At 40.4% G+C, this 18,718-nt stretch overlaps 1 protein-coding gene across 1 annotated transcript in view; it reads right to left on the bottom strand.

Annotated features, from left to right (window-relative positions):
* Nucleotides 1-14,683, bottom strand: part of FOCAD (focadhesin) — a 109,232-nt gene extending 94,549 nt beyond the window's left edge. Inside the window, exons 1-4 of the mRNA XM_009891507.1 lie at nucleotides 14,627-14,683; nucleotides 12,172-12,246; nucleotides 11,654-11,808; nucleotides 7,725-7,829 (exon numbers count right to left, since the gene is read on the bottom strand). Of these exons, the coding sequence (XP_009889809.1) occupies nucleotides 7,725-7,829; nucleotides 11,654-11,808; nucleotides 12,172-12,246; nucleotides 14,627-14,683 (392 nt within the window). The remainder of the gene's footprint in view (nucleotides 1-7,724; nucleotides 7,830-11,653; nucleotides 11,809-12,171; nucleotides 12,247-14,626) is intronic.
* Between the last annotated feature and the right edge of the window lie 4,035 nt (nucleotides 14,684-18,718).

Genomic DNA, 18,718 nt, shown 5'->3' with positions numbered 1-18,718 from the left:
TACATGCCTCTGTAAAACGTCCCTCTCCAAATTTCTTGTAGGTGCCCTTAAGACACTGGAAAGCTGCTATAAGGTCTCCCCAGGGTCTTCTCTTCTCCAGGCTGAACAACCCCAATTCACTCAGCCTGTCTCCATAGGAGAGGTGCTCTAACCCTCTGACCATCTTCATGGCTTTCATCTGGACCTGCTCCAACAGGTCCATGTTCTTCTTATGTTGGGGACTCCACATCAAGTTTTGGGCAACTGATTCTCTTCAAAAGCTTCAAACTACATTGGATCTTAAGGTGGGAGCATGCAGGAAATTTGCTCTGACTGACAAAGCACTTGTTGCCATGGAAGGATATTCACAAAGCAAACAGCATTGCTAATATCCTTTTAGGCATCAAGAAAAAGCTTTTATTTATTGAGATGGACTTAATTGCAGTGCCTAGAACATAGCCTAGAAGCAGCTGGTCTAAATCAAGAGAATACTTAGAAAGTCCTGTTGTCAGCAAGTTAAACTAGATTCAGGTAATTTCTATTCAGACATGAAAACAACTGTGCCTTTAAGAAAACAGCAAAAAATCACAGGAACGCAATAAAGTCAGACAAAGAAAAATTTTGCTAAGTTATCTCCACATACAGACACATTAGAGCCCGTACACTAACAAAACTCAGAAGTATAACCACAAATCTATCTTCAAAATCTATTTGCCATGAACATGGCATTATCATAATACATAAATATGAGGAAGTAAACATTCTTAGTCAGAGGACCTAAATATTGGAAATAATTACAAAATCAATAATAAAGCTGAAAAACTACATATAGTCTGTGAGCAATAAAATCAAGGAAAATCACCACCCATATGGGCTAACAGAACTGGGTGCACCCACAAGGCTACTGTACCTAAAGACAGAAGGAAATTTAGCAGTGGAACCTGACATCTTATGTCTAGCACCTCTTTAATGAAGCTTAAAAGAGAGGAAATGTAATATATTGTATTTAAATCTTCATAAAGTAATAATTAGTAGCTTTCAGCTTACTCTGTTAGAAAAAAAAGCAAGTTAAATTTGGAGGTGATCTCAGGCTAAGATAATGAGACCATGTACACACCAAGGAAGAAGAATTAAAAATAAAGTAGCTGGACAAGCTCTTCAGAAGCAAATTATTTAGCTTTCTGTCTGGATTAACTGAACAGCTTTTAAGCTAGTGCTGGCTTACCATTTAGAAAAGTCACATGAACAAAAAGGGAAGAGAAAAGCAATAATATAACAAAGTCTGCTTCCAAACCACTCAGCAGCATGAAAGCATATAGTTTTGCACTCTTACTGATCCATGTTCTAAGAAATAGAACATTAAATGAGATTCTATTTGCAATAGCGAAAAATCGCTCTGAAAAGTAGGATAAGTACCATTGCCTAATAGGTATAGGGCAAAAAAAAAAAAGGCAGGGGGACTGAAAGGTAGATTTCAGTCTCAGTGTTGAAGTCTTTTGCAGCCTATGACTATGATAGTTCCCAGAGCTGCAGATGCCACCTTACTTCAACATAACATTTTTCCTTACATTTACCCAGTCAGAAACTCCTGGTTATAAACTTATGCTCACCATCCACTGTCCTTCCACCAAGAAGGAGGGTCTGCATTCTTGGTAACCATTCTTCTCTATCATCTACCAAAGGTCATGGGACTCTGGGGAGGTCCCTGCTGACTGGAAGCTAGCCAGCATTATTCTATTTACCAGAAAGGCATCAGGGAAGACCCAGGAAGCTACAGACCTGTTAGTCTAACCTCAGTTCCTAGAAAAATTATTTAAAGATTACACTGCGTGATACTGAAAGGCATTTAAAGGACAATGCAATCATCAGGCACCGTCAACACGGGTTCATGAAGGGAGAGTCCCGTTTAACTAATTTGATATCCTTCTACGATAAGGTTGCACGCCTAGCGAAGGAAGAGAAGGTGGTGGATGTAGTTTTTCTGGATTTTAGTAAGGCTTTGGATAGTCTCTCACAGCATCCTTCTGGACAAGTCCAACTGTGGGATGAGCAGCTTCATGTCACACTGGGTGAAAAAATGGCTGAAAGGTTGTAGTGAATGGGGCTACATCTGGCTGGTGGCCAGTCACCAATGGTGGTCCTCAGGGCTAGTTCTGTTCAATGTATTTATCAACAGTGTGGATGCAGGAGTTGGATGCACCGTTAGCAAGTTTGCCAATGATACCAAGCTGGAAGGTACTGCTGACTCTCTCAAGGGACTAGAGGCCTCGCAGAAGGATCTAGATAGATTGGAGCATTGCGGTATGATTAATGGGATGAAATTTAACAAATCAAAATGCTGATTCTACATCTAGGACAGAATAACGCTGGGCACAAGTCTAAACTGGGAGAGGAATGGCTGGAGAACAGCCCTGCAGAAAGGGATCTGGGGGTGCTGGTTGACATTAAGCTCAACAGGAGCCAGCAGTGCGCCCTGGCAGCCAAGAGGGCAACCCACATCCTGGGGTGCATCAAACACAGTATACGAAGCTGGTCAAAAGAGGGGATTATCCCGCTGTATTCAGCATTGGTGCGGCCTCACCTTGAGGACTGTGTGCAGTTCTGGGCCCCACAGTTTAAGAAGGGTGTGAAGGTCCTTGAATGCATCCAGAAGAGGGCAACAAAGCTTGTAAGAGGGCTGGAAGGCATGTCCTATGAGGAGCAGATAAGAACTTTGGGCTTGTCTAGTTTGTAGAAAAGGAGGCTGAGGGGCAACCTCATTGCTCTCTACAGCTTCCTGAGGAAGGGAAGTGGCAAGGGAGGTGCTGATGTCTTCTGCCTGGGATCCAGTGACAGGATGTGTTGCAATGGCTCTGAGCTGTGACAGGGGAGGTTTAAACTGCACATTAGGAAGCATTTCTTTAGCAGGAGTGTGGTCAAACACTGGAACAGGCTTCCTAGAGAGATGGTCGATAACCCATGCCTGTCGGTTGGCTTCAACAAGGCCAAGTACTGGGTCCTGCACTTGTCATCACAACCCCATGCAGCACTGCAGGTTTGGGGAAGAGTGGCTGGAAAGCTGCCCAAGTCGAAAAGGACCTGGTGGTGTTGGTTGACAGCCGGCTGAATATGAGCCAGTGGTGTGCCCAGGTGGCCAAGAAGGCCAATAGCATCCTGGCTTGTATCAGAACTAGTGTGGCCAGCAGGACTAGGGAAGTGATTGTGCCCCTGTACTCAGCACTGGTGAGACCACATCTCGAATACTGTATTCAGTTTGGGGACCCTCACTACAAGAAAGACATTAAGATGCTAGAGTATGTCCAAAGAACAGCAACGAAGTTGGTGAAGGGTCTAGAGAACAAGTCTTATGAGGAGCAGCTGAGGGAACTGGGGTTGCTTAGTCTGGAGAAAAGGAGGCTGCAGGGAGACCTTATTGCTGCAACTACCTGAAAGGAGGTTGTAGAGAGGTGGGCATTGGTCTCTTCTCCCAAGTAACAAGTGACAGGACAAGAGGAAATACTCTCAAGTTGTACCAGGAAAAATTAGGAAAAATTTCTACACCAAAAGGGTTATTAAAATTGGAACAGGCTGCCCAGGAAAGTGGTGGAGTCACCATCCCTGGAGGTATTTCAAGGACATATAGATGTGGTGCTTTGGGTTTAGTAGTGGACTTGGCAGTGTTAGTTTGATGGTTGGACTCGATGATCTTAAAAGGTCCCTTCCAAGCCTCTATGATTCTATGAAAGTCAACACGTGACACATCAAGTCTAGAATTAAAATGGGTTACTATCCAGAAAAAAAATCAAGCCTTTTATGACAGATTGTGTGTTCTGAAATTAATATAACTGCACTGAACTGGATGACAAAAGAAATCGGCTAAGCTCCACAGTGAATAGTGATTAATAATGAAACACCACAATGTGCAACCCGAAAAAGTTCCATTTGACAATGCTATTAGCAGTAGAAAAAATGAGGTGTGTAGATGCAATTCATCACCAACACTAACTTAAGAGTTGCTAGCACAGCACTGTAAAATGCACCTCTTTAAATGACATTACAGTGCTACTACCATAAATTATTGTCACGGGGTTCAGGATAAAGCAAAATGCACAACCAGACACAGCATTTATCCATCTGTAAATACATAAGTATCTAGGGAAACAAAGATAAATCTTACATGAGGGGCAACAATAAAACAAAAGTATTTTTTGATTTTAGGGTCACCTCAACATTTTTGTTACATCTCTGAACACAAGAGAGATCCAATCTGATTTAGAGCACAAATCCAGTGACAGATTGCTTTTTCTGTATGAGGAAACAATGTCTGCAATCAACACACTTTTCTGCATATGCAGTTGTGACCCCGGCCCTTTCAGAAAGACAGAATAGCACTTTACTCCATCAAATATGCATTTTTAAAGCATTTTTCTACCTGCTCTGAATTTGGACTTCAGAAAGTTGGCAGCTCTCCAGAATTAAGACAATAAAAGCCATGCATGGTAAATCATTAAAAATAATGTAAAATAACAGTTCCCTAAAAAAAAAAAAAAGTTAACAGCTTCCAGCAAAAATATATAGCCAAAGTTCTCTAAATGCCTGTCATAATCCACCTGCTCTGAGAATGCTGACAAGTGCTCCTCAAAAACCACTCTTCCTTGCCCTCCCACTCAATTCAGCTTGAGCCTAGGTTACTGGAGAGCTATATTAATATGCACAGGAAACATACAACTTCATGTCAAACAAGAGATAATAAATCCTCTGTGAATAATCAGTTCCAGTCCACAGTGAGACCAGCTTCCAGACTACTGCTGTCTTTCCTACAGCTGGTTATAACTTCGTAACAAAAAAAGCAGATAATCCCATATGTGAATCTAAAAATCACATAACTTTTTTCACACATCCTTAAAAAAATCCAGCGTATTTGTTTTAGTATTTATCAACTATCAGAATACTAGTTATTAAAAAACAAAACAGTGGTACTTACACAACTTACGGAAACAATTAGGAACCCCAAAATTCAGTGATATGAGGCAGTTTTGTACCAGCTTACTAGGGCAAAACGAACATTTCCCACTTTCTGTAGTAACAAAGGTAATCTCTTCTCTATTTTCCAAAGTTAATTTGCTTACAGAAAGTGGAGAGTCCCAGCATTAAAACTACAGAAGCTTTCCCAGATGAAATCAGAAAACGTATGTGGAGGGTTGACTTTGGCTGGCCGCCAGGTGCCCACCAAGCTGCTCTCCTATTCCCCCTCCTCAGGAGGATGGGGAGAAATGAGATTAAAAACTTATGGGTCAAGATAAAGGCAGTTTAATAAAGAAAAGCAAAGGCCATATGTGAAAGCCAAGGAAAACAAAAAGACTTGTTCTCTACTTCCCATCAGCAGGTATGTCCAGCCACTTCCTGGGAAACAGGGCTTCAGTACGTGTAGCAGTTGCTTTGGAAGACAAACACCTTAATAATGAATACCCAGCTCCTTTCTCTAAGCTTGAATTGCTGAGCACAATGTCATAAGGTATGAAATATCCCTTTGGTCCATTTGGGTCAGCTGTCCTGGCTATGTCGCCTCCCAGAGTCTTTCCCAGCCCGTTTACTGGCTGTTGAAGGGGTGGGAGTGGGCTGGGTAGACAGCACTGCTCAGCAGTAGCCAAAACACAGGTGTGTCATCAACTGTTCTAGCTGCAAATACAAAGCACAGCACTATGATGGCTGCTATGGGGAAAGCTAACTCCATCTCAGACAGACCAAGTACAATATAACCAGATAAAAACCCCAAAACTGCAAGACATTATTTTCTCCCATTTCTTTTCAGGAACTGTTCATGATATTACATCATCACAAGACACAGTATATAAAAGTAATTCTGTTGTCCAGAATTAACATTGGTCTAAACCAAATTTATTTATTACCCTGTAATACTGGTTTCAAAATGTCCCAGGAGAGATGGCAACAGCAAACTATTTGAGAACATACTGGTGCTTTTTGATTCTTCATTGAGGATTTCCATATGGAACACTTTTGCACAGTTGACAGCGTAATATACGAACACTGTATAGGAGGTTACTGTTGGTGAGTTACTGTATGTATTCTTTTATTTTTTCAGAAATCAAGTTTAAATGGCACTTGATAGAATGCAACTAAAAAAATTGTTATGTAACAAGCCACCAAATAAAGACATGACTTTCTGTACGCTAGAAACCAAGTGTCAGATCTCAAAATAACAGAGCCTTGACCTATTAGATATTCAAAACTAAGTCAAACAATGGGACATCTCTCTTCATTAAAGTTAAGTGGAAGCAGAAGGAAAAACAAGAAAAAGTATTGGCTAAGTACAAGTCTGCTGCTTATTCTCAGTTCTCTATTACTTTAAATTACTTTAAACCATTAAACCATTCTGAATGATCAAATTTCACCTTCCTTGTATGTTACCAGCAATTTTTCTCTTTGTAGATGGGGAGGCAAAAAAAAAAAAAAAAAGAAAAGTAATAACCTTTCTTTACTGTACTGGTGAGAAGCTATTTTTTTTATTCCAGCCACATCCTACTATATTCTTTTTCACATGGAGCCTGGATTAAGTTGCTTTAACTTAGTCTCTTCTACCAGGAGACATTAAAGAAGTTTACTTACTACTAGAGAGAAAGTTTCCTCAAGAGTTCCATCTCACTATGCTTCACTATCTGCCTTTTCAATTAAAACTATTCTATAATAGTGTGAACTTTGTAGAAAGAACTGATAGAGTTAGAAAAACAAAGGCACACAGGGTTTCAGGAATGCAAGCACATCCAGCACTCCAAAATCCATTTCACTTTTCTTCACTATTCCATTTTGCTGAAGTAATGACATGATTCCTGTCTTCCAAGTAGTGCCTTTTATATCCTTAAAGCATTATAGCTACAACCTGCTACAATGATACCTCTTAACTGCACAAAAAACAACTTGAAAAATGTTCATGACATCTACCACGCTGGCACCTTCTCCAGAAAAGACACAATAGAGGCTGTTAATGTCAGCACTGACTCATGGTTTCTCAAGAGCTGGATGAAGTCACTAAGATGTCCCTTTACAAAGGCTGCTATTGCATGATAAGCAGCTTTATATGAGTAGCTCTGGATGCATCTTTAAATCATTTTTTTTCCATGGCAAACACTTTAACAGTAAAAGCATTCAGGAACCTTACTTTGATAACAGGAATAAAGCAGGAAAAACCAAGTGAGAGGGAAGTGGGCCACAGTTTTAAAGTAAAAGACTCATTAAAGGACTATTAGCAATCACCCAGGTACTGTATTTGAACAAGACCCAGTATTTGTTGCTTCTCGCACACAGCCTTCATGTTGCTGTTTCCCCTTTTGAGCATATGGTGGCAATCTTATCCCTGAATGATAAAACTCCTTAAAACTTTCAACTGAAAAAAAATTACAGAATCAGAGAATCATTTAGGTTGGAAGGGGTGTCCTCAGATCACCTAGTCCAACCCATGTGCTGAAGCAGAGTCAGCTAGTGAATGCTGCCCAGGATCACACGCAGTCATGTTTTGATATCTCCAAGGATATCACACATACCACAGCCTCTCTGGGCAAACTGCTAGTGCTTGAGTTAAAAAAACCACACCAAAACCAAAAACCCACACACCGTAAAAAGAAACCACACACACACACACAAAAGAGACAGACTGAAAGCCAGTATCAACACTTAATCTGTGTTTTTTTTTCCTGGAAATCAGACAAAAAGTTATTATGGTATCTACATAAAACTGATGTGAAACTAACCTGATTCCATACAGGTTCCAAACAGTGTCATCTCCATCTTTTTCCAGTTGAATAGCTTGTATTTGTAGTAATTTCCAAATAGTTTTTACTAATCCATGCACATTCCTGGTGAGACAAGGAAATACATTACTGCCACATACGTAGTTACATGAGTTGATTCTTCCATAACGGGAGGAACCCAGGACAAAATTGACACTCAAGAAGCCTTCCATGCTTGCCTACACATTTTTGGGCAAGTTGCACATCCACGTGTCTTTGTTTTTCTTTTCACATAATGAGAAGTAGAATAATTAATGTATCAATTAAAACTTTTGATGGTTTGCTTCTGCCATATCTTACAAGTATATTTGCTGCACCCAGCTTACTTGAAACCAGTGCTTTTAGTATATTAAAAAACAAAAATAACCTCTTCTCTGAATGCAAGTACATAGGTGAACATCCAACACGGTACACAATTTCAACCATGCCACTGAAGAAAGCAAGAGAAATCACATTGTCAGAAAATGTACTTGATACATCTGGTTGGTGACGACGTTTGATCTCAGGAGCCAAGGACTACATAAAATAGATACAAACAGCTATTTTATCTCCCTCCTCCTATGTCATTTAATTTACCATTCAGAAAAATTCAAGAAAAAACAGTATTACTGGAATTTTGATAGGATTTCCCATATTCTCCTGGAAAGATGCTAATGAAATTAACAAAGTCCACCACGAGGCCGGAGTGTGTGTGTGTGGGGGGAAGCATACTCTCTCTTCTGTGCCTTCCATATTTTTGCCAACAATGCTGGAAAACACTGACCCAAATCAAAACTGACAGAACATGCTTCCATTTCTTTTCTTTCTTTCAAAAAAGGACCAATTATAGGATGTGCCTGTAATCTTTAAAATGACTGTCATGCTATCTGGCTCTCAAAACATTGAAATCTGTCCATACAAGAAAACATGAAGTTCAACAGAATTCTGCTGCAAAGCAGCCAACAGGAAGATGTGCAGCAGGCCTCCAAATCCCAATACAGCCAACGTACCATACAGAGGAGAAAGGAGAATCTTTTGGAGGGGTATAGGGAAGAAAAAGAGAACAACAACCTTTTAGATACTTCATGGCTAGAAAGAGTCAGTTAAATGGGAATTTGCTAGAATATTCCCCAGCTTCAACTGGATAACCATGCAACGAGGGGAAAAACAAACTATGAAACACTCAATAAGAAAACAGGCTTCCCTGTTCTGAAATTCCTGTATTGCTGGTCCTAATTTCCAGGCAGGAGGTAGGGGGAAAACGGCTGCTTTAGGCTTTGCTCTCAGCTTCTGAACACAAGCAGCACAATGGCATGACATAGTGCAAGGATTTCCCCACCTCCTACAGGCATGCATGCTCAAGTGATAAAAACATTCTGAAAATACACATACACAGAGAAATCCTTCTAAGAATTTCTTAAAGATTACACAATTCCATTTTTTTTTCAGTTTTAATAGATCGACCTGATTATTTATGCTCATTCATTACTGAATACAGGCCACAAAGTTTTCCTGTCATCTGCTACACAGAAAGCTGAAGAGCAATATTAAAAATATGTAAAAATGAGGACGTTATATATTTACATGTATATGTATATTTTGTGTATATGTATACACACACATAAATATGATGTTCCTTGAAGTTTAAACTCTTGGGGCATCAGAGAAAATTAAACACTGGGTCTAAGAGACAGAGACGGTACAATGATGCACCAGATACGAACAGATGAGCAGATAGCTTGAATCACATAACAAATCAACTCAGATAGGTACTGGATGTTCACCTTTGACAAAGTAAAATGTCCTCCGTAGCGTGCAGAATTTGATACACCTGATAAAATAAAACCCACCAGGTGCACTAAGCCCCTGCTAAATTCATCATAACAGAAGAAAGAGAAGCAAGAACACAACATGAGTTGTCTTTGCCAATAAAACGTTCACCTAATTCCACTCAGCACTGAAAGGTGCTCAGCAGTTGCAAGTGCCTTTCTGCTGGCTGCCACTGGCTGCTAATTTCATATTTACTTTATTTTAGAGACCCTGTGCACACAGCAGTGCAAAGCCACGGAGCACACCTGGATAAAAATTTGGCAGGGAACAGGATGAGGAACAGCAGGCTGCAATTCTAAAATAGCTGTCAAGAAAAAAAGAAGTATCAGCACTGAAATGAATTAGTCTGAAACTGTGAAGTTTAAGCAGCTCCTGAGGCTACAGATATTTTAAACCCACAGACTTCTCTGGTTAGGCTATATAAACCCTGCTTTACAATCCATAGTGGATGTGGTTTGAATCGTGGCAGCGCAAGGCGGAGAGAAGGAGCCAAAAGTACATAAAAGGTTCCTGGATAATTTGCCAGCACTTACTATAGCAATGAGTCATATGTGTTGGTTTCCCACAGGGAAAAATCTAAGAATGCTGTAGAAATGGGGCAGATCCAAGCCTTTCAATACATAACTCTGATTATGTTTTTAAGGTTAACACAATCCTAAATATCCCATTTTACACTTTTTATTTTCTCAAGTAAAAAATTGTATTAACATTTCATTTACTTATAAACCACTGACACCATAACAAACCTTTAGCTGAACAGGATTTTCACATTTCTTACTCTGCAAGCCACAGCTAATGAAACTGGCCCTCCAATTTACCACACAGGACTCAGATCCTCTGAGTCCAAGCGCAGGTGCTTTTACATCTTTGTTAACAATGAAGATTCTTCCCCTGACCCCAAACTGAACTAGTAAAATTTTGTTATTTGGAGGACTGTGGTTTACCTAAATTATTGATATTATACTTAAAAAAAATACATTTACAAAACCTTTCCTAGGGATCCATAACCACCTATTTGTAAACTCGGCATAGAATCAGCACAGTAAGATCCTAGTGGTAATAAAGCAAGTCACAAGGAGAGAAACAGTCTTTTTTAAAATATCTCATTTCTTAAGTATTTCACTAGTTTACTCAAACCTAAACTTGCCTTTGGCTCAGACTGACCACGAGAAACCTCAGCCTAAAATAGATTATGTGAAGGTTAGAAGGGGTGAAAAACATATCTTGAATAGCATGGTTCTTGCAACCTCTGTGCTGAGCATAATACATCACAGGTGTAGCACCAATTAGCTGGCTTGGATGAAAACAACTCTAGCATTCTCCAGGAAGAGAATGAGAAAACTCAGTGCAGAAATCCAGTTAGCTGCCAAAAATCAGAAGATAGATAAACCAAGGAATTTTATAATGTTGGTAGATTTGAAAGGAAACATCTTCTCAGTCATCACTTGACTTATAAATTTTATGCACACTGTATTTTTCCCCCATAACTGCATTCTGTCAGTATGCTGCAAAGGCAGTCTAGCTCAAAACATCATTGTGAGATGTATGCATTATATTTGCAAAATTCTGTAACAGGAAGTAGCTGCAGAGTTAGGTAAAGTGGTTTCTTCCTCAGCAGACAAGGAAACAAAAACCAGCATTCCTAATCCCAACCCACAGCCTGATGGTGACTCTATATTGGCAACTAGTTATTTGGACAGACTGATTAGGAAGTTATTTTTCTTCTCCATAAAGGAAGTTGCTGCCATTTTCTTCCCCCTTCACCATGACAGAGGCAACACAACTTGGCAGTGCATGCATTTCTGAAGTTCCACAGTTCAAAGTTCAGAGCATTAGCCTAAAGTGCTAATAATTTCAGTTTACGTGCATAGGATACTCTATGGGGTCTTAAGTCAGACACACACTGTCACACTGCCAAGATGAAAGCAACAGTCTTCAGCAGAGTAGCAGGGCAATGTCAGTCCCTAATTTGAAGATACTGTCATTTACAGAACCCCTCCTCTTCCCCTGTATTTACAAGGGAAAAGCAGTGACTGATAACCAGCTGACAAAACGCACAAAATCAGGCAACCAAATACTACCTTGCTGAAGGAATTAGGTTGAGAGCTCCATGAAGAACATAATCAAACTCAGCATGTTTCTCAGCAACAAGTGCCACCAACCCCTCGGAGCAGGCTGTTCGCAAGGCAACATTCTCACTGCAGCACTTCTCCCAAAGCAAGTTCAGAGCAGGAGTCTGAAATCAAAAGCATGAGACACGATAGTGATGTAAAAGACTTTCTTACTCAAGTCATGGTCTCACCATATGACACTTGCAGTAACGTAAATAAACTCAAATAAAACTCTCTTAAACTGAGCATAGCTAGATGTTGGTATTCTGCAGAATTACGACGTCTGCCTAAGACTTCTGATGGAAGTAAAAGTGCTCTTCTGATCCCAGAGATTTAACATTTCTAACTGTACGCCCAGACACACATTGCTAACCACCTTACTTAACTACCAGGATTTATTAAAATTACATGGGAATTGTGGGAAACCACAGAAAACCATAAGCATATATGGATGGGAGAGGAGACAGAAGTGAAAGAATGACACAGACCTGGTCAGACGCCTGTCTGATCTTCTCCGAAGAAATATTTTCTTTCAGTACTGCAGCAATCAGATGACCCACTGCCTAGAAGAGAAAAAGAAATAAAAAACACATGCAGATCAAGTGTTATTTTTCACTTCTCCATTACGAAGAATTTACATTGCTGTTGCATGTGATCATTTTATCATGGTTTGAAATACCAGACTTACTAGTATGGAAGCTGAAATATGTTTTAGTGACAAAAATCTCCATAATGCTGGCATACTATTTTTTACTTTTATCCTGAGACAGAAGAGAAACAAACTTTCATAGGACTCCTCCCATAGATCCAAGGGTCTCTTTGTACAGAACCTCTTACAAGATTAGAAACAGGTACATACTCAGGAACTGCAGACATTTCAATGCATCAACTGTAACAGACATTTACAGCTCCACAGCTGTACAGAATTCAGTGTATTTAACAGCACTGATAATTAATCCCTTTACTATACAGGGCAGTGGAAGCAAGAGAAGCAGTAGAGCACAGCAAGTCTAAGCAACTTGCCCAAATTTTTGCATCGCAAGATTTACTACACACTGATGACAAAGATACTAGAACAGCTTAAGCCGTTTACATATCCCCTAGCATATCTACTGCCAGAAATGTTTCATTTACTTTAAACAAGGCATTTGAAGTTAACAGTATTCCTCATAAAGCTATTCTATGGCAGAGACCATGAAGAAGATTTAAATTTTCAAGGTCCTCCAAAAAAAATGCTTCATTTCTAAAGAATCAGGGCTCCAGTTCTAAAGAACAGCATACATTTACTCATTTGAGGTTTAACATTAAGCACCTCATTATATTTTAATAGAAGGGATGTCTGATTTCCTCAAACGGCCTTTAAAAATCTAAATGAGGACTGAAATAATGAAATCACCAATGCACTTAGCAAGTGAATCTATTATTTTTACTTTTTCTTTTCTTTATAAGGAACTTCAGAAATGAATTCACACCCATATCCTTAAAACACTTTCATTAGACTGGAAAAGGGGCTTATCAATAGAAAGCGGCTTTTGCAGTGAGCTATACAGGAAAGTAAAAAATGTGGATTAGCCCACTGCATTCCAAGAACTTAATTCACCAGTAAAACTTTTTTGATCTACAAAACAACGCTCAAGTTCCTCACTTCGCCGATACTTGACTGTGTAGGTTACATGGTCTGCAAAGCAGATGTCTTGGCTGGTCCCAGAAAGAGAAGACATCCATCACGAGGTCGAATCCTGGCCTGATGATGGTTTGAAGATTACAGCATGCGTTTCAGGGGTCACAGAATTTAAGTGGAAACCAGCAAAACAACCAAAGCACAGCTCAAAAATCAACCAAAGCACACCAGTAGCCACTAACAATGTGCAGCTGTAGTAATGAGCCAAGACACTTCAGCAAAAGTTGTACCCTGGGAACATTCTTCTGCACTGAAGAAAGACCAACTGGTTCAAAGATGCCGAGACCTACTCTGCGGTACAAGACACTGCTAGACCTTAGATGAACTCTAGCTTTCAGGGACATGATTTCCTCTCTTAAATGCCAAGTTGATCACAAGGAGACTTCTGTGTCTCTCTTTCAAACTTAATTATTATAAACCAATGAAGACTGAGCTGAGCTGAAAAGACAACAGAAACATCAGGTTGCACAGACTGCATTCACATCAATTTATTCCATCAAACAAATGGCTACATATTAATCCTGAATACAGAACAGAAGAGGAAGAAAGCAGGGAAGTTAGTAAAGATGTTACAGTTGAAGAGATACATTTTTAATACTGAAATAAGAGATGGCCAAAGCAAGGAAGGTGTATTTTTTTTTTTTTAAACAGCTTATTACTTTCTTCCTTCCTGTCCATTAAAAATACTATGATAAACACTTCATGCACGTGAGAATGTTTCAGGTGAACATGATCAGGTGCCAATGCATGGATCTGAAAATAAAGGGGTTTCATCTGCTGATCACAGTGGAGCTGTATACAGTTATTCTTTGATGACAGAGAAGACTGCAGTAGCTCCTCAACTCTAATCACACAGGAAGAAAACAGATCAGTCCTAAAGACAGTGCTATAAAGTATTGCCAAGTATTTTGAGCCCACACACGACATCTGGTAACTCCTGGCTTGTCTCGAGATCACAGGGTCACTAAAAACCATTTGGCCCTACTTAAAAAACTTTCCAGTCCTAGGAAGTTTCTGATTTTCATGCAGAGACTTTACAGTGATAAGCAATTATGTCCAATGTTTGGGTTACACAGAATGGGCAATTAGCATTTGTTTGCAACTTAAGAATACCCTACTTGGAAGGTTTTCTGCAGTTTGGAGAGGCAAGAAAAAAAATAAAAAATAGCCTTCCTTATCACCTTTTTATAGTCAGGCAGCAGGCCTCGGAACAAAGGTTTCCACAGACCATTCAATTTCTTTAATGCTTTTAAAAAATTTACCTGTGACTGAATAACTGCATTAGGAAATTCAAGACGCTTCTTAACGTCATCCAACATTTTGGCTCTGTCATATGACACTGCAAGAGAGATTAAAAACATACACTTAGGACTAGGAAAGAAAGCATGCTATTTGCCAGAAAAAAATACTCAAGATTTATGTTGTATTTAACAGCAGATGTAAGCATTAAAGCATTTTCTTCCCCCTAAGTCTACCATATCACCTTGCTTTATGGGCTTAAACCCAAGAACTGCTGAATACTCATTGGTCTTGCACAAAGAATGGGTGATCAACATTTCTTAGAGCTGGAGTTAATACACTGTTCCATATGCCACAGCATATGTGTAGTCTGAAAGCATTTTAAGTATATCTCACTGGTGTGAAAATGGGACAGCTCAAGAGGAGCATTCAGAGTTTCTAAAACATTATTTAAAATGCAAGATTCTCCACAAATTTTTCAATTATTTAATGCAAAAACAGAAGTAAAACAAACAAAAGACCCACCTGTGAGACTGTAAGTGGTAATGGTAGTTAGGGGATGGAATACTTGACAAAAAAAAACCTTCTCTGTAAGGTGGAAGATGCAGGCATCCACCTAAATTGGAGAGAAATCAGAACACAGCTTACCTTGTTGCACTCCAGTGAAACTGATGGCCAACAGCAAATATTCAAACATTTCAGTTTACTGTAAACACACCTCCAGTCACATGGAATGGCTTACTTATGAAATTTAAAAAAAACTAGCACTTGCTGAAAACCTAAGTGTAATCCTTAGCAATAAGCACTGAGAAAACGTATACATGCCCAGTACTCCAACTTCAAGACATGTTATCAGTATGATGCCTTCAGAATCTTGCCACTTACTTTCAAAAAGATGGAATTAAACCTGGCAAACATGCAAATGCAGAACGTGCCACAAATAATTCAATTCACAGCAGGAAAACTTAAAATAAATAGTTACCACCTCAATGAATATAAATTCCTGGCAGTTAAACAGTAAAATATTCCCATATAGTTATGAGTAACATTTCTGAAAATTTATGAGAAAAAAACCAACACTGTTAACTGCACTCAGAATGCTGCCAGTATGGGCTTATATTGTTTTAGAAAAGATTTAATTGCATTTTGAGACAATAGGTGTCCATATAATAAATGAACACACATTAAACTAGTTTACCTCTTGCTTTTTTTAAAAAAGAAATATGATTGCTACAACAAACAATTCCAGACATACCCAGATCTGTTGAGCATGTCTAATAACTCCAGTGGATCTAGATGCATCCAACCTATTAGTATATACCAACAGAGTCACAAAAAACAAACCTCTCTAGTTCCACCCAACAAGCAGCAAAATCACACGTTTGCTTCCTGCGTAGTTTTGACACAAACACACTGGAGTTATATGCTATCTGCCATCAGATAATTTTTATTATTCCTATTAAAAGGAGAAACTACAGTAGAGAATAATTAGTACAGTACATACTTTCAACGAAAGCACAGATCACAGATCAGCTATTCTAGGCAGACTACAAGTCTATTGCCCCCCACCATCAGAAACAATTCCTCAATTTCAGTCAACCTACACTAAACTTCTACAAGATAATTACTATACAACAGCTATATCAATGCAATTTAATGAATTTAAATGCCATCTAAAGTGTCTTCAGCATTCACCCTCAGCAAAGGCACTTGCATGTACATAAGGAATGTCTGGAAATTTAACAGGATCACTGAATAATTAAGGCTGGCAGAGACCCAAAGATGCCTCTAGTTCAACCTCCTGTTCCAACGAAGTTCAGCCATGGTGTCAGACCAGGTTGCTCAAGGCTTTGTCCAATCAGGGCTTGAAAACCCCCAAGAACAGAGAATGCACCACCTTCCTAAACTGTCCTGCTTGAGAAAAGCTTTCTCTTCATCGCTAGCCCAAGCTTTTTTGCCACAGACTGCTGTGAAGAGCCAGGCTGTGTCTTCATCTCCACCCCCACCATGGGTACTAAGGCTGCTGTTTGGTATCCCTGAAGTTGTCCCTCCTCCCAGGTGAACCAGCCCCAGTCCCACAGCCTCTCCTCACAGAGCAAGGGCTCCAGCCCCACTGTCTCAATGGTCTCTCCTGAATTCATTCCCGCTGGTCAGTGTCTCTCCCACTCTAGGGGATCCAAAACTGGACATGTCAATATGAGGTCTAAGAGTGCTGAACAGAAGGGCATAAAACCCACCCTAACCTGGCTCCCCAGGCTGTGCCACGCTCACACGGCTTTGGGCAATGCCTGCCAGGGCCATGGCCATCTCTGTAGAACTGCTCCCCAGCCAGCCCATCCCCAACCTGCACTGTAAGGGCTGGGGCAAGAGAGCGCTTTTATCACTGTTGAAACTCCTGAGGTTCCCACCAGCCTGTTCCTCTCGTTTATCCAGAAAGCAGCACTGCCAGTGGGCAAACCTCCTACCCTTCACACAAGAACACCACATGCGACAGTGTTGAAAGCCTTGCTCAAGTTGAGGTGACACCTCCTCTCCCCTTGTCTACAAATCCAGTCATTTTATCCTTTAGTAAAGGTAATCAGGCAAGTCAGGCAAAATTTTTCCTTGGTAAACCCATACCCCTGTTTACTCTTTCCAATAAGAATCACCGAATCAAGAGTTTAGGGTGGAACAAATATCTCCACAGGTCATCTAGTCCAATCCCCTCATCAAAATTGGTCTGATTAGATCTCTTTGCTCTATGCCAAGTCCAGTCAAGTCCTGAAAACCTCCAAGGATGGAGTGTCCCTGGATAAGCTGTTACAATATTCAACAACCCTCATGGTAAAAAAACCCCAACTTTTTCCTAATGGGACTTTTGATTTATATTTATTTTTTTTATTTGTATATAGCCAGTTTGTACCTATTGCCTCTCATCCTATTGCTATGCACTTCTGAGAACAGTCTGGTTCCATCTTCTCTGCATCCTTCCCCCAGGTAGTTGTAATCAGCAATAATATTTCTCCTTTGCCTTCCCCTCTCCAAGCTGAACAGACGCAGCTCTCTTAGCCTCCCTTTGTGCGTTTTGTGCTCCAGACCCCTGACCACCTTCATGGCCCCTACTGGACCTGCACCAGTGTCCTTCTTGTACTGGGGAGCCCAAATTCTGGGTGTAGTACTCCAGACGCTGTCTCACAAGTACCACACCAGGGGAAACAAACATGGCCACAGATGTCACATTCTTACTAATACAGCCCATAATGCAGCTGACCTTTCTTGCTGCCACACTGCACTGCTGGCTCAACATTCATCTTGGGGTCTACTAGGATCTCCCCATCAGGGCCTTTTCTGTAGAGTTGCCTCCGACATAGCCAGCCCCTGCCTGTACTGGTGCGTGGAATTATGTCACTCCAGAGGCAAGACCTTGTACTGCTCCATACTAAGTTGCAAGAGGTGCCCATCAGTTCATTTCTCCAGACTGTCCAGGTCCACCTGAAGAGCATCCTATTTACCAGCGCTTTGAACGCTCTCTGCAATTTGGCATCAGCCACAAATTGGCTGAGTACACTCCATCTCATAATCCAAGCCATTAATGAAGGCACTATGCAGTGTTGGGCCCACTACTGATGCCTGTGGGACACCATGACTTGCCATTCTGATAGACTTTACACCATTGAACACCACCCTTTGAGTCCAACCATCCGGTCCATTTTCCGCCGACTACACTGTCCACTTACCCAGGCCACATTTCACCAATTTGGTGACAGGGAGACAATAGAAGATTGTTTCAAAGGTCTTGGTAAAGTATACAACATCCACTGCCCTCCTCCCGCTCACAGCACAAGTAACCTCATTATAGAAAGCAATGAGATTGATAAAGCAGACATGATTTGCCCTTGGTAATTCCACACCAACTGCGTGGTCACACCCGGTTCTTCTTGCATTTAAAAATGGCTTCTACACAGCTATGTTCTTCTACCTTCCCAGGGACTGATGTAATACTGACTGGCTTGTAGTCAATTGGATCCTCCTCCTCCTTCTCATGCGCCAAAATGTGCTCCAAGAGGATGCACTCCATAATCTTCCCACAGACAGAAGTGAGGTTGACATGCTTGTTATGCTCCACACTGACCTTT

The sequence above is a fragment of the Charadrius vociferus genome, unplaced genomic scaffold (genome assembly GCF_000708025.1).
Source record: "Charadrius vociferus isolate BGI_N301 unplaced genomic scaffold, ASM70802v2 scaffold198, whole genome shotgun sequence".
In the NCBI taxonomy this organism is placed as follows: domain Eukaryota; kingdom Metazoa; phylum Chordata; class Aves; order Charadriiformes; family Charadriidae; genus Charadrius; species Charadrius vociferus.
Note: the sequence above shows the minus strand (reverse complement) of the source record. Positions and strands in the feature narration are given on the sequence as shown.